General features: G+C 50.2%; 1 protein-coding gene across 4 annotated transcripts in view; it reads right to left on the bottom strand.

The window, feature by feature from the left end:
- Positions 1 to 14,806, bottom strand: part of ZNF638 (zinc finger protein 638) — a 55,123-nt gene that overhangs the window by 9,223 nt on the left and 31,094 nt on the right. For 3 of the 4 annotated variants that reach the window (XM_065662554.1, XM_065662564.1, XM_065662548.1), the window contains exons 7-21: positions 14,550 to 14,696; positions 13,334 to 13,465; positions 12,894 to 12,952; positions 12,684 to 12,721; positions 11,818 to 11,889; positions 11,456 to 11,623; positions 11,291 to 11,362; positions 9,919 to 9,971; positions 9,024 to 9,155; positions 8,751 to 8,879; positions 8,404 to 8,445; positions 7,235 to 7,375; positions 6,184 to 6,309; positions 3,441 to 3,490; positions 3,101 to 3,145 (exon numbers count right to left, since the gene is read on the bottom strand). In XM_065662554.1, the coding sequence (XP_065518626.1) occupies positions 3,101 to 3,145; positions 3,441 to 3,490; positions 6,184 to 6,309; positions 7,235 to 7,375; positions 8,404 to 8,445; positions 8,751 to 8,879; positions 9,024 to 9,155; positions 9,919 to 9,971; positions 11,291 to 11,362; positions 11,456 to 11,623; positions 11,818 to 11,889; positions 12,684 to 12,721; positions 12,894 to 12,952; positions 13,334 to 13,465; positions 14,550 to 14,696 (1,406 nt within the window). The remainder of the gene's footprint in view (positions 1 to 3,100; positions 3,146 to 3,440; positions 3,491 to 6,183; positions 6,310 to 7,234; positions 7,376 to 8,403; positions 8,446 to 8,750; positions 8,880 to 9,023; positions 9,156 to 9,918; positions 9,972 to 11,290; positions 11,363 to 11,455; positions 11,624 to 11,817; positions 11,890 to 12,683; positions 12,722 to 12,893; positions 12,953 to 13,333; positions 13,466 to 14,549; positions 14,697 to 14,806) is intronic. The other variant, XM_065662573.1, reaches the window with a different exon arrangement.

Here is a 14,806-nt window from a genome sequence, read left to right on the forward strand (position 1 = left end):
GTCGGACCCCTCGAGGCAGCACTGACATGGACACCTAAACCTTAGATGCCCTGATGCAGGCAGGCTGGGAAAGCAGATCTACAGTGAAAATAAAGCTGCATCCTCCCTGTTTCAGGAATTACTGGAGTTTTGGTGTGTTTGAGGACAGCAAACTCTGCAGTCGACATCCCAGAGAGCAACTCTAGGTGCTATAAAAGCCTCAAGGTTTTCAGTTCAGGTTTAGGGGAAGGAAGGGGCTGCTTTGGCTTTAACTGCATTAACTTCATCTAAAACATGTCCAGAGGCTCCTTTTGGCCAGGCTCTGGTTGACTCCATAATCCCACCATCAGCTCCTGGGATAATAAAGCCCAAGATGACAGCACAAGGATAGAGCTTTCCAGGGAGCATCAGTTACAGTCAGTGCTTTATTCTTCTCTGCAAGAAAGAACCCTTCATAGATGATATTGAGAAGCACTGGGATTAGAGATGTCTGTGTCCCTTTCCCTACAGAGCTCGAGAAAACGAGCATCCCAGCACCTCCCACATCCCCAGGTGGAAAAGAGCTGGAATGCCAGTGTTGACAATCCCCTTAAGCGTTGAAACAAAAGCAGCAAAGCCATTGTTCATCAGTGGAGCTGCTGTGCTGGGGCTTCTCAGAACCTATGGGGACGAATAAAGGCTGCACTTGGGATAAACCCTCCTGACAACAGAACTACAGCAGAGAAGCCTGACACTGGGTGATGCTCCCACCCAGCAGGATGCCAGTGAGACAGGCCAGATCAACTGGAACTCAGTGAGGATGAAGATGTTAAGTCCTGAAGTGTCCAGTTGGGGGATGAAGACACAACACATGGAGTCAATGGAGGGATGAGAACAGGCAAACCCAGTTAACACCTCTGTTACAACCCAAACCCAAGCTCCAAGGTTTCCTCTGGATCAAGGGCACTGTCCTCAGTGCTACCAAATGGAAGAGGAGAAAGAAGGGATGTGAATTCTGCCTCAAAACCTCTTGAGACACCATTTAATGCTGGCAGAGATGCACTAGACCATGACCTTATGCCCAATGGACACACACAGCATGATTCAAGGGCACTCCTGCACTAGGGAGTGGCATCCTGCAGCTTGGCTGGAGTGTGTGTGCTCCAAAAACTGCTGGGAACATCCCCTGGAGCTCCTCACAGGAACTGGAATCTTAGGAAGGAAAAGCAGCCTCACTCATTCCAGCATCCAGCTCATCCCAAACAGGCTTCTTAGACCTGGAATCAATCTAAACCCTCACAGGCAGAAGCTCTTCCCTGTGAGGGTGCTGAGGCGCTGGCACAGGGTGCCCAGAGAAGCTGTGGCTGCCCCATCCCTGGCAGTGCTCAAGGCCAGGTTGGACACAGGGGCTTGGAGCAAGCTGCTCCAGTGGAAGGGGTCCCTGCCCGGGGCAGGGGTTGGAGCTGGATGAGCTTTAAGGTCCCCTCCAACCCAAACCATTCCCTGGATCTATGTTAGCCTCTGAATCCTCAGGACTTCACAACACTTTTCATGCCAACACCCACCCTGTGCCTCCCACAAAGCCCTGCTCAGCCCCAAAACACATGGAGAGATTCAAACCCGGGTGAGAAGTGGTTGAAGAAGAGCTCTGCAGGGATGCAATGTGCAGAGATGAGGGTGACCAAGGAGCCTGAGCAAGCAACAGGGTGCTTGGCACTTAAAAGACCTGCCAGGCATCAGGAAAGCAGCAGCGCGGAGACCTGCAAGACACAGTTGCTGCACAGGGGTTAGCGCAAAGGGGAAAGCAGGAGTACCTGGCCTTGGCTCCTGCACAGGATGCCCTGCACCAGCTGCTGTACACAGCTATGGAGTTTGCAAGGGAAAGGCTTGGGATCAGCCCTGGAACCATCAGGTGCTGTGCCAGAGGAGGCTCACAACCTGCTTCCTACTCCGGACTGGAAGGAGCAGCGGGATGCTCCTGGAGTCCTCACCTGGCCGGGAAAGCCTCAGCTAAGAGATCCCAACAAAAAGCATGGGCATCCTTGCCAAGAGCAGATGAGTCCACATGAACGCATCAGTCACCTCAGCCCCAAGGCTGGATGAGCTCCCTGCTGGGCTGGACAACACCCGAGCTCCCAGCAGCATTCCAAGGTTTTTAAGCTCATCTCCTCAGCCCGGACAAGCAGGAGGGCAGCTCCTTCTGCTCCCGGGATTTACTATTCCTTCCCTCCTCAGAAACCTAGGACCATGTCTTCATAGCTACACTGAAGGTATTTTGTGCTTCTTATTAAACATAACTAAGGTTCAAAGGGTCACAAGGAGAAGAGTTGCCTCAGACAAGGAGACTGGGTGTAGGGATATTTGTCGGGAAAACTCTTGGATCACCCTGCTCCTCAAGAGCCACTGCAGGACGCAGGGAAGCAGCTGGGATTCGTGGAAGAGTTGCTTGTTTGGATGAATCCCAGCACTAAGCTAAAGCCTGAGCCTGGGATCAAAGAGGTTACCTGCACGTCTGCCCACCTGCGAGTCGGAGACAGCTCTGATACTAAATGCTTCCAACTGGAGCTGAGGAGAGGTTTCCTGAAGTTAGGAATGCCTTAACTCTGCTTTTACAAAGAACAGGGTTTGGGGATAAAACAATCCATGAACAGCAGAATGGCAGCACTGGAAATGCAACTTTAGGATCATTATTACACACTTTGGGTTTGATGCGACTTAGCCAGAAATAAGGATTTGAGTTACAAAGTGTCTGAAGTCATATTTGTTAATAAAAACTCTTATAATCATCTATCCAGTCATTAAAAACACATAATCCAGGCTCTACACCCAACAAATATCCCACAATTGGGGATTTTGCTACAAGCAACGTCTGTAAAACAGTTGGCAATGGAACATACCAGTCCCACCATTCCCCATGTGTAGGTTCTGATGTTAACGCAGCACCTAAACATTGGTTCTAGATCAGTTGAGGCCCTGTATCACAGCACGGAGTAAATGTTAATCGGTTAAACAAGGAAGTTCCAGTTTATTTTTAGCATTTGGAAACAGCAACAGGAGAGCCAGATGCTCTGACAGAGGAAAGCGCTGGAGGACAAAAGAGAGCAAGTGCTTTTTGGTTCAATACAACAAAAGCGGAGCTTACCAACACGTATATCCCAACACAGTTCCCAGGACCTGGGGTAAAATCCTGGCCAAATGAGGAAAACAATAATAACTCCAGGAATTTACAGAGAAAAGAGGGTTTCAGCCCATGGTCTCCCAAAGGAATCACAAAGGCGACAGCTCAGCGGCAATACACGCCACGTCCCACACACAGAACACAGGAAGCTCCAAGCGGTGACAAAGGGAACAGATGATGGATCTCGGAGCAGGATTTTCATCCAGCTTAGCTAGAGATGGCTCAGAAAGTGCTTCCCATTCCACAGATAACCACCAGCAATACAAGCACACTGACAGACAGCTCAGACAGGGGAAACGCGTACCTGCCCAGGCTCGGCTCCTCCTTCTTCACTTCTTTCTTCACAGCTTCAGCCTGAAAGGCAGAAATCAGGGTCAGTATCGGTGACTTCCAGAAGCATCAGCAGAGAACGTGGATAACCCAGCAAATAACAGAGCTCCCCATGACCCATCAGTGTGTGCTCACAGCCCAGTGTGCTGGGCTGCACCCCCAGAGCGTGAGCAGCAGCGCAGGGAGGGGATCCTGCCCCTCTGCTGTGTGATGGGGAGACCCCCCCTGCAGCCCTGATCCAGCTCTGGGGCAGCAGCACAACTGGGACATGGAGCTGCTGGAGCGAGCCCAGAGGAGGCCATGGAGATGCTGCGAGGGCTGGAGCAGCTCTGCTCTGGAGCCAGGCTGAGAGAGCTGGGCTGGGGCAGCCTGGAGAAGAGAAGGCTCCTGAAGGGGAGACCTGAGAGCAGCTCCAGTGCCTAAAGGGGCTGCAGGAAAGCTGGAGAGGGGCTTGGGACAAGGGCCTGTAGGGACAGGCCAAGGGGAATGGCTTGAACCTGCCCGAGGGGAGACTGAGCTGAGCTCTTAGGCAGAAGCTCTTCCCTGTGAGGGTGCTGAGGCGCTGGCACAGGGTGCCCAGAGAAGCTAAGTACCTCGATCTTTCCCTCATCCCCAGTCACCAGGTTTCCCCTGGTATCCAGCAGAGTTTCTCCTTGGCTTTCCTGTTCTCTCTAATAGACTTGAAAAAGTACTTTCTGTTATGTCCGACGGCAGCGGCCAGACGTAGTTCCATTTGCCTTTCTAACCTTCTCTCTATGTAACCTAGCAAATGCTCCATCCCTGGCAGCTTTCAAGTCCAGGCTGGACAGAGCCATGGGTGACATGGTGCAGTGTGAGGCATCCCTGCTCATGGCAGGAGTTGGAATTGGATGAGCTTAAGGTCCTTTCCAACCCAAACCTTTCCATGATTCTATGACTCTTCCACAAATGAGATTCTCCTTCTTTCCCCAGGTTCCAGCACTATTTCCCTGTTCAGCCAAGCAGGTCTCTTCCCTGCACATAGGGACCAGCAGCTCCTTCACCTTAAGGCTTTCATTCCTGAAGAGCATCCAGCCTTCCTGGACCCCTTTGTCCTTCAGTAGGGCTTTCCAAAGGAATTCTGCCAACCAGCACCCTACCCAGGCCAAAGGCAGCTCTCTGGAAGCCTAAGGTGGAGGTTTCGCTGACCTTCTTCCCGACTTCTCCAAGGATGGATAATTCAATCATATTGAATATTGAATCATATTCAATCATACTGGGCTCACCCTGCCTCAGACAGCCTCCACCCATCACATCACCCACCAGTCCTTCCCTGTGAGCAGCAAACCCAGGCAGGCAGCTCCCCCAGAGCTGCTGTGCTGAACGCCAGCTCACTTCCAAGAACCCAGATTATAGCTGTGTGAGACGATGTCAGATGCAGGTTTGGGTACATCTTTTATCAGGCTGAAGAGAACAGCCACATCTTCGTATTGCCAAGCTTTTCCTCGAGTCTAGACCATAGGAAAAAGCTCCTTTAGCACTGAAAAATGAGCTAAACAGCACGAAAGCGCTTGTGCTAAGGAATGCCTGCCTGTCAAGGATTCATTGTGGGAACACTGTGACTCAAACCTGCTCTTTATAGCAGTGCCCTGTATCTGTTGTAGCAAGAGAATAATGTGTCTTTGTCACTATAAATGTTGCATCAGGGTTCAAAGCCAACAAACAATGGCACCCTTACTCTGGGTCTCCAGTAGTGCCTCTTCCCAGCAGTACACAGTGGGTGACGCAGGGTGCTGCTCTGGTCCAGGGGCTGAGCAGCCTGACAGGGGTCAGAGGGGCACAGTGACAGTGGTAATGTCAGTGCTCCCTTAACCCCATCCTTGTCTGGTTTCTGTAATAGTGCAGATAATGTCCAAATTGAATACTGCTGAAGACAGAAGAGGATCTTAAGGTCCTTTCCAACCCTAACTGTTCTAGGATTCTATGAAATAAGGAGGATGTGCAAATGGAACACAGAATTAACTGCAAGTGGTGGTGTTCCCACTTCTGTCAATGTGACTGTCACAGCTTCTGCACAAGACATAGGATCCCCGGCTGGTTTGGGTTGGAAGGGACCTCAAAGCTCCTCCAGCCCCAACCCCTGCCCCGGGCAGGAACCCCTTCCCCTGGAGCAGCTTGCTCCAAGCCCCTGTGTCCAACCTGGCCTTGAGCACTGCCAGGGATGGGGCAGCCACAGCTTCTCTGGGCACCCTGTGCCAGCGCCTCAGCACCCTCCCAGGGAAGAGCTTCTGCCTAAGAGCTCAGCTCAGTCTCCCCTCGGGCAGGTTCAAGCCATTCCCCTTGGCCTGGCCCTACAGGCCCTTGGCCCAAGCCCCTCTCCAGCATCAAGAGGACTAAAGCAGATGAATCAATCCAGATCAGATGAACTCTAAATTCACTCATCGCACCTCTTCTAACCCATATTAAATCACTGCTTTCCTCCTTTCCTCCCTTCTCTTTTCATCCTTCATCAAGAGATACTTTCCTCAACGGAAAGAGGTTCCACACATGTATGTAAAATACAGAAAGAGACAAAGGCAGGCAAACAGCCCCCCATCCCCCCTCCCTGTGCCACATCCCACATGAGACAAGTTAACCCAGTTCCCACTATGGCCCAGGTTTCACTCTCCTCCACAGTGACAGCAGCCACCGCAGGAGCTGCTCTCCATGGGAAGGTGGCTCTATTCCATAAGAACAAGGTAGCATTGAAGGAATCTCACCTCAGCAGCCTCCTCCCTGGGTGACAAGGTGCAGGTCAGGGTGTGCTCACCCATGCTGTACGGATACTGCCTCAGGAAGTTGTACATGGACCTGGCTGAGCTGGGACTATCCAGCTGGAGGATTGCCTAGAAGGAAAAGCAGCACAAGCTTCAGCTCACTGGTACATCAGCTGTTTCTGCACTGCAGGCCAAGTCTAGCACATGGAGTTGGTACAGCATGTGATATCCAGTGTTCCTGAAAGGCTTCGCCTCCTCCACTTGAGATTCATTTGAAATGAGCAGCATTTTTGGATGGAATCCTCTTCTGGATACAAACAGCAGACTTCTTCCTGAGAGGCTGAAGAGAAAAATCTCTCTATCTGGAATTATCTTTAGAACCGTATCAGGAACTACATCACAAGCCAGTGGAGCCTGGAGCATCCACAGGGGCATCCCCAGCACGGATGAAGGTGTCATTGTCCCACTCTGCTCAGCACTGGTCAGGCCACACGGGGAACGCTGGGTTCAGTTTTGGTCCCTGCTGTACAGAAAAGCTGTGGATGGGCTGGAGGGGTAGAGGGAAGGGCCACAAAGATGATCCAAGGGCTGGGAAGTGTGTGAGGAAAGGCTGAGAGAGCTGGGACTGTTCAGCTGGAGAAGGCTCAGGGGAGACCTTGTCACATGTGCCAGTGTCTAAAGGGTGGATACAGAGAAGATGGAGACTCCCTTTGGATGAAGAGTCCTATGGGAAAGCTGAGGGGTGACGGGCACAAGTTACTGCTGGGGAGATTCCAGCTGGACACAAGAGGAAAACCTTTCACACTGGGAACAAGCAGAGACTGGAATAGGAAGTGGTGACTCCCCAGTGCTGGACACCTAAGACTGGGCTGCACAGGGTGCTGGGCCGTCCAGTCTAGGTCATGCTGTGCCTAAAAGGTTGCAATAGAGGATCCCTGAGCTCCCTCCCAACACGGGATTCATGGGAAGCATGGGATTTTCTTGTTCAGGATGAGTGAGAACCAGTTTGTTCTCTCAATAAGGGAACCTTCTTGGCACTGGGAGGTGACTTTACCTTGTTCTTGTTCTTCAGCACAACGTAATGATCCACTTTGCCAAAGCGAAGCCCAACGCAAACCACTTCGAGCTCTCTGTAGCCAGCATCCGGCAGGTTCCCCAGATGCACAAACTGGCTGTGAACGGTTTCAGTATCCACCTAAAGAGAAGCAATGACAAAAGCTGCTTGAACTTTGTATCAGCACTGAACTGGGGTAGAAAAACCTCACAGGAAACCCCCTCATCACTCAGATCTGATGGAAAGGAGCATTCACACACGTCCAACGTTCCCCTTTCCACATTCGCCCCTTTCAACCCAAACCATTCTGGCGCTGTGATTTTCCATTTTCTATGCTGTATGTCAAAAGAAGCAGCTGTGCTTCCAGGGAATTGAGAGCAAACTTGACAGGATCAAGTTGTTCTATTTTAAAGGAACACTGCAAGATCAGAGAGTCACAGAACCCTGGAATGGTTTGGGCTGAAGGGACCTTAAAGCTCCTCCAGCCCCAACCCCTGCCACAGGCAGGGACCCCTTCCACTGGAGCAGCTTGCTCCAAGCCCCTGTGTCCAACCTGGCCTTGAGCACTGCCAGGGATGGGGCAGCCACAGCTTCTCTGGGCACCCTGTGCCAGCGCCTCAGCACCCTCCCAGGGAAGAGCTTCTGCCTAAGAGCTCAGCTCAGTCTCCCCTCGGGCAGGTTCAAGCCATTCCCCTTGGCCTGGCCCTACAGGCCCTTGGCCCAAGCCCCTCTCCAGGTTTCTTATCAGCCCTTAGTGCAGTGCAAGAGCAGAGGGCCAGGAAGGGAGCCTCACTGCACTGAACAAAGCACAGAGGTGGTTTTGATCCTTTAACCGTAATAGCTGGCTGGAAAACCCACAGGGAGAATGGCTGGTGTTACAAACAGGTCAACACTGCGCATTGGCTGAGCTGCGGGTGCTATCAGAGCATGAAAATAACCTAACAGAAGGGGATGTTCTCCCAAGACTCCTGTTAATGTTTAATTCCTTGGGCTTTATGCATGATGGAGTTAAACCAAGTGAACGCTTGCTTACTTCTAATCCCTGCCCATCCACCCATAAAAGCATAAAGCAACATTTCATTCAAGAGAGAGCTGAGGTATTTCAGCATGAAGGATAGGAATTCCCATTTAAAACCCAGGATTTGGGTAGCAGCAGGAGTCAGACTTACCTTGGGGTCAGAATCTTTAATGAGAGCGGTGAATAGTGCTTCCTGCAACAGAAAACAGCAAAGAAAGAGACATGATCTGAACTGTAAAACACAGCTTCAGCAGCAGCAAACTGCCCATGACCAAATCCTTTATTAACAAAGCCAGCAGCATCAGCACTGCTGACATCCGTGCTCTTCCTGTGTCAGAAAGGCAGGACCCAAGGAGCCAGTTACCAGCATCACTCTTCAATAGGAGACACCAGCAGAATGCATAAAGCAGTGTATAAAAGTCAGCTCCAGTATAAAATCCTGTTCCTCATCCAAATGCTATCCCATCTCCTGGAATTTCAATGCATTCGCTCACTTACTTCATCCTTGACACTCTGATACTGGGGCAGCATGGTGATGCAGAGCTGGTTTCCATCCAGAGACATGGGAAAGCAGGTGTAGAATTTCACCATGGAATCTGCACATTTTCTACTGATTTCAAGATAAGCCTTTTAAAACAGAGAAAATGGACATTATTAAACACTTTAACCTCACTTTGATGCTTCCTGGGCTACAGCATCGCATCTGTGTGTGTTAGAAACACATTTACTGCTTCTTTAGGTGCAATCACTACTAAATACCACTTAAAATACCTTCTTATGAGATGACAGGATCAGCACATCCCTCAGTCCCCCGAACGGCTTTGCGAGGTTGGAAATGTCCTCCACAGAGAATCCTTTCTCCGGCAGGTTTGAAATGAGGACTACACAGGAATCATCCGTGTCCTGACACAAAATGAAGTGAGTGTTACCAGTATTCCAAACTGATGGAGTTCTGAAGAGTGCTGGGTTTTACTATGTAAAGCCACCATTAACCCACTGCAGGTGGGGCTCCAGGCTCTTGGATCAGGAGATACGGTTCAACAATAAGTAAATGCCAACTGATAATGGCAAGAAAATGAATAATAGAGGATGGACAGAGAAACATCCATTACAATCACTCCAGTTTTACCCCAAACAATTCATATGGATGGGGCTTGGAGTAACCTGCTCTAGTGGAAAGTGTCCCTGCCCATGGCAGGGGCTTGGAACTGAATGAGCTTTAAGGTCCCTTCGAACCCAAAGCATTCCACGATTCTGTGATTCACTTCAACTGTGGATGTACCTACCTAAGGGAATTCTGACACCCCCTCATGTCAACTCATCAAAAACTCAAACCAATCCCCCGTAGTTATGTCATCACTTGATATCATGACATGTCCACAACATCACACACTGCAGGACTGGATGTGCAAAGGCTGCATCCAAAGAGAAGGAACCCACAGCAGGGCAGTGCTGATGTTCAGAGCACAAAGCAGCTCTGGGGTCACTAACAACAGCCACAGAGGGAGCTGGTGGATGCCTGTGAAGCCACAACCAGCAAGGGGAAAATTAACCCCCTGTTCCTCGAGGAGCTTAACAGGTTGGGGGTCTAAATGGGAGGTTTTAATGCTGCACACAGGAATGGCACCGCTGTCCTTACAGCCTCCGAAGTCACCTCTACACTGACCTGGACTCCTGGGTCTGTGGGTTCTTCACTCTTTATAGTTGTTATGGCGGCTTCTAGAACACAAAGGTGGGAATGGTTTAGTACTTGAGGTTTCCTGATGCACTGCAGAGCTTTAAGAGCTTCTATCATTACGTTTTAGCCCCACTGCTGTTGTGAAAGATTAAATATTCCTCCATGGAACTTACAGCAACAAATGACACCAGTGAGACAGAGAGTGTGCAGCAAATGCCTCCAGGAATACCAGCTTTAAGTGCAGATACAGAATGAACGGATATCCCTGGATCCGTACACACACACTCTGCTGACAGTGAGACCTTATCAATTCACAACTGAGGCCTTACCAGCTCAATCAATCACAAGCATAACACCTTCCTGCGGGCACACAAGGACTATGTAGGTGCCCAGCATGTGCCCACATCACCTCTTCCTTCTTTATCCTGGGACAAGTCCAAAGGGATACGTGAAAGGTTCCAAAGAATAAGGGGGAAAAAGTGCTGTCAGTCAGCAACTGGTGTTGAGACTGGGACAGGCCAAGGGGAATGGCTTGAACCTGCCCGAGGGGAGACTGAGCTGAGCTCTTAGGCAGAAGCTCTTCCCTGTGAGGGTGCTGAGGCGCTGGCACAGGGTGCCCAGAGAAGCTGTGGCTGCCCCATCCCTGGCAGTGCTCAAGGCCAGGTTGGACACAGGGGCTTGGAGCAAGCTGCTCCAGTGGAAGGGGTCCCTGCCCGGGGCAGGGGTTGGGGCTGGAGGAGCTTTAAGCTCTTTTCCAACCCAAACCAGTCTCAGATCCTGTGAAACAGGGTAACATCGATCATATGGGATAAGCAAGTGCAGGTAAAGGAGAATCACTTTGTAAAGTGTTTGTCTCTACCGCTAACAAGTGCGGAAACTGCAGCCTTGCCCTGTCTCCACTATCACACTCGTAGTACAGCTGAGAATTAACACACTCATGCCACGTATAAAACAAAGTCTGTTATGAATCAGTTATAAACCACGGGGAAAACAGCATCTATGGAACCAGCTCTAGGTGGCAACGGGCAGCAACGAGAACAAAAGCATCAGTGGGGGAAGCTGCAAACAGGACCAACAGAAAGCCTGGACCCTTTGCTCTGATGAGCGGTGAACAGAAGTCCCCACGTAGCATGGAAAAGCTCAAAGCAAAAACACCATGTCTCCTGAAAGATGGAAATCTTGGGGGTTTTAGGCACCTCCATCGTCACCTGAGCTCTTGGTCTGTGTTTCAGCCAGTGACCCTTGATGAACAGATGTTTCCCTGGGTCATTTGAGTTTCCTGGCCTCAGAAGCCTTCTCTTTTAGCTCACAAGATCAGGGGGCTTTAGGACAGATTAAACCCTGTCCATGTGCAACTCACCTGGATCAATTAAAGCTTTATTTAACTCATTCAAGTCCACTGCTGCCACCTGAGGCATCTGGGAGAGTTTGTCTAAGAAAGGGATGAAGAAGACATCACCACATTAAACTCCGCATCACTCACAACGAGCAGGTAAGTCAAAACCAGCATTATCATCTCAGTTACCCAGCAGAGCTGCAGGACTGGTGGCTCCTTTGGCCTGAGTCTCTGCTGGCTTCCCAGGCTCTGGATCTCCATCCCCTTCTGGGATGGTCTTTGGCTCTGACAGCTTTGTCTCCTCAGCTTCCATTTCAGCTTCCATTGGATTCTGGACATCTTCCTCTAGAGATTTGGCTGGTGGGTAACAGCAGGAAGAAGCATCAGCCAAGCCACAAGAAACGTGTCTTAACATCTCCTGCGGTGGCCAGTACAGTGAGAGGTGGGGGAAGCTCATGCTACAACCTCAAATATCTGCTCTGGAAAGGGGAGCAGAGAGGTGGTAAAGCACCAGCCCGTGTTTTCCAGTAAAGAGTTCTCACTTATCTTACCTGCAGTGTTTGAGGTTTTCTTGGCTTTACTCTCTCCTGTCAATGCTGATTTCTTAGTCTTTTCTTTTTTACCTGCATAAAATAACCAAGTGTCAGAAGAAATGCTTATTGCAGAATTACTTACAAACAACATAAAGAAACAAACAAAAATAGGTTAACTTGCAGCAATTCAACTGATATTTTTACTACTGACTTTTGATAAGGGCCTGTAGGGCCAGGCCAAGGGGAATGGTTTGAACCTGCCCGAGGGGAGACCGAGCTGAGCTCTTAGGCAGAAGCTCTTCCCTGGGAGGGTGCTGAGGCGCTGGCACAGGGTGCCCAGAGAAGCTGTGGCTGCCCCATCCCTGGCAGTGCTCAAGGCCAGGTTGGACACAGGGGCTTGGAGCAAGCTGCTCCAGTGGAAGGGGTCCCTGCCCGTGTCCTCGTGAACTTTAAAGTCCCTTCAACCCAAACCAGTCTTCCAAAAGCTGAAAAGCATTTGGAGTGTGCAAGGAACAGAAGACACCAAGGAGCCCTGCACTGACTGTGGAGAGGATGCTGAATACATTGAACTCAGCTTGAGGAATTACACTTGTTTCTGGAGCCCACATTGCCACAATCATCTCCCAATAGACTGGGCAATCACTTAGGGCTTAAGCAAGGTGATTTTATTGCTGCTTGAGGGCTGGGGTTTGTGGTGCTCTCTAAATCAGGAACATGAGGTTGCATGGAAAGGACGACATTTCAAAGGATGAGCCAGGCATTTTCCAGCAGCTCCTGGACTTGGTCAGTCCTTGTGCTGAAAAACACTCACATAAAAGAAATGGGAACAAAGAGGGAAGGGAATAACAGAGGCATCATCAGATGGAAAGTAACCAGAACCTCACCTGCAATTAATTTCTTTGTGGTGGAGTTCAGATCTTTTCTATTATAGAGGGGGGGGAAAAGAAAGCAAAATCAATTTTAAAGAGAATTAATGAATATAAAACAGCTGAAAAAGCTCAAACCCAGTACAACACAAGAAACCAAACCAGGAGCATCCTATTCGGTTCCCAGTTGTTGTCACTAACACTGATGTGAGTAACAGCAACACTTACTTGGTGCCTGGTGCTGCTTTCTTAACATTCTGAGCCCGTCTCTTTACAATCTTTTTGGCCTGGAAGGGGGGGGAAAGAAGAATTTTTAGTGCATCATTTGTATTTCATGTATAAATGTGTGTAGATACATATATAAAATATATATAAAATGCATATAAAATAGTATTAATAGCCATTAATAGCAATTAATTATATATATTAATACAGGTTGCACGTTTCCCTGTTTGTTAAATGGGTCCTACTCACAAACATCAAATATAACCAAGAAAATAGGCAATCTGGAGGTTTAGGTTCCTCTGCACGATCATTCAGCCTGCTCTTTATGGAAAGCACTTAAAAACCACATTAAAAGCACTAAACCCATTCTCCCGGAGCCCCTCAGGTGATGGAGGAATAACCAAGCTCCTCGCAGGGTCCTGCTCCGTGCCCATGGCACTCACCTGCCCGGGAGGAGCTCTGGGTTTCTCTGCTATGCTGATCTTCACCCTCTTGCCATTCACCAGCACTGGCACCGTTTCACCGTATTTCACCGCCGCGATCACGGCTTCTTTGTAGTTCATCTCCAGGAAGGCCTGAAATCAATGCACAGTTCAGTGCTTATCTTACAGACACAACATGCAATCCACAGCAGGCTCTCCTTAGGCAATCGGCTCGTGACAGAGCTCCACATCCATCCATAAGTGAGCTCACAGGGAGTCTGATGAAGTCTGGTTTCTGCATAATAGAATCCTTTAGGTTGGAAAAGGCCTTTAGGATCGAGTCCAACTGTTAACCCAGCACCGGCTAAAACACAGAATCCCAGCCTGGTTTGGGTTGGAAGGGACCTCAAAGCTCCTCCAGCTCCAACCCCTGCCCCGGGCAGGGACCCCTTCCACTGGAGCAGCTTGCTCCAAGCCCCTGTGTCCAACCTGGCCTTGAGCACTGCCAGGGATGGGGCAGCCACAGCTTCTCTGGGCACCCTGTGCCAGCGCCTCAGCACCCTCCCAGGGAAGAGCTTCTGCCTAAGAGCTCAGCTCAGTCTCCCCTCGGGCAGGTTCAAGCCATTCCCCTTGGCCTGGCCCTACAGGCCCTTGTCCCAAGCCCCTCTCCAGGTTTCCTGCAGCCCCTTTAGGCACTGGAGCTGCTCTCAGGTCTCCCCTTCAGGAGCCTTCTCTTCTCCAGGCTGCCCCAGCCCAGCTCTCTCAGCCTGGCTCCAGAGCAGAGCTGCTCCAGCCCTCGCAGCAGCTCCATGGCCTCCTCTGGCCTCGCTCCAGCAGCTCCACGTCCCTCTTGTGCTGCTGCCCCAGAGCTGGATGCAGGATGTCCTATTTACACGGATGTTAAATCTCTCCAGGGACAGTGCCTCCACCACTGCTCTGGGCAGCCTGTTGCAGCGCTTGACGACAGTCTTGATGAATACTTCCTAATATCCAACCTAAATCTCCCAAAGACATCCTACTTTCTCTATCAGTTACTAACTTGGGTAGCAAGATGGCTGGAATTTGAAATTAGCACTTTCAGCTATTCCAAGACTCTGGATGTGATCATTAATGATGAAAACACCAGGAAGCCTTGTCCTATATGCACCTGCAGATCCAAACAAGACAGGTTTTCATTGCTAGAATGGGGTTTTTTTGCCACGCTGACCCAAAGCCACTGCATGGGAGGGAATCTCACCTCGTTCCTGGAGCGAAGCACAATGAGGTCACTGACTTTGCCAAAAGGCTGCACGATCTTTTTAATATCCTGATCAGAAAAGCCATCATCCGGTAAATCTGAGATCTGCAGCACGGTCCCGCAGGTGAGCAGCTCCTCCCTCAGCAGCTGTGAGCAGGAAACAGAACACAGAGAAGCACTTGCCATGTGGTTCTTACCTCCTGTATGGAGCCAGGCTCAGAACACTGGGGCTGGTCAGCCTGGAGAAGAGAAGGCTG

The sequence above is a fragment of the Lathamus discolor genome, chromosome 1 (genome assembly GCF_037157495.1).
Source record: "Lathamus discolor isolate bLatDis1 chromosome 1, bLatDis1.hap1, whole genome shotgun sequence".
Lineage (NCBI taxonomy): Eukaryota > Metazoa > Chordata > Aves > Psittaciformes > Psittacidae > Lathamus > Lathamus discolor.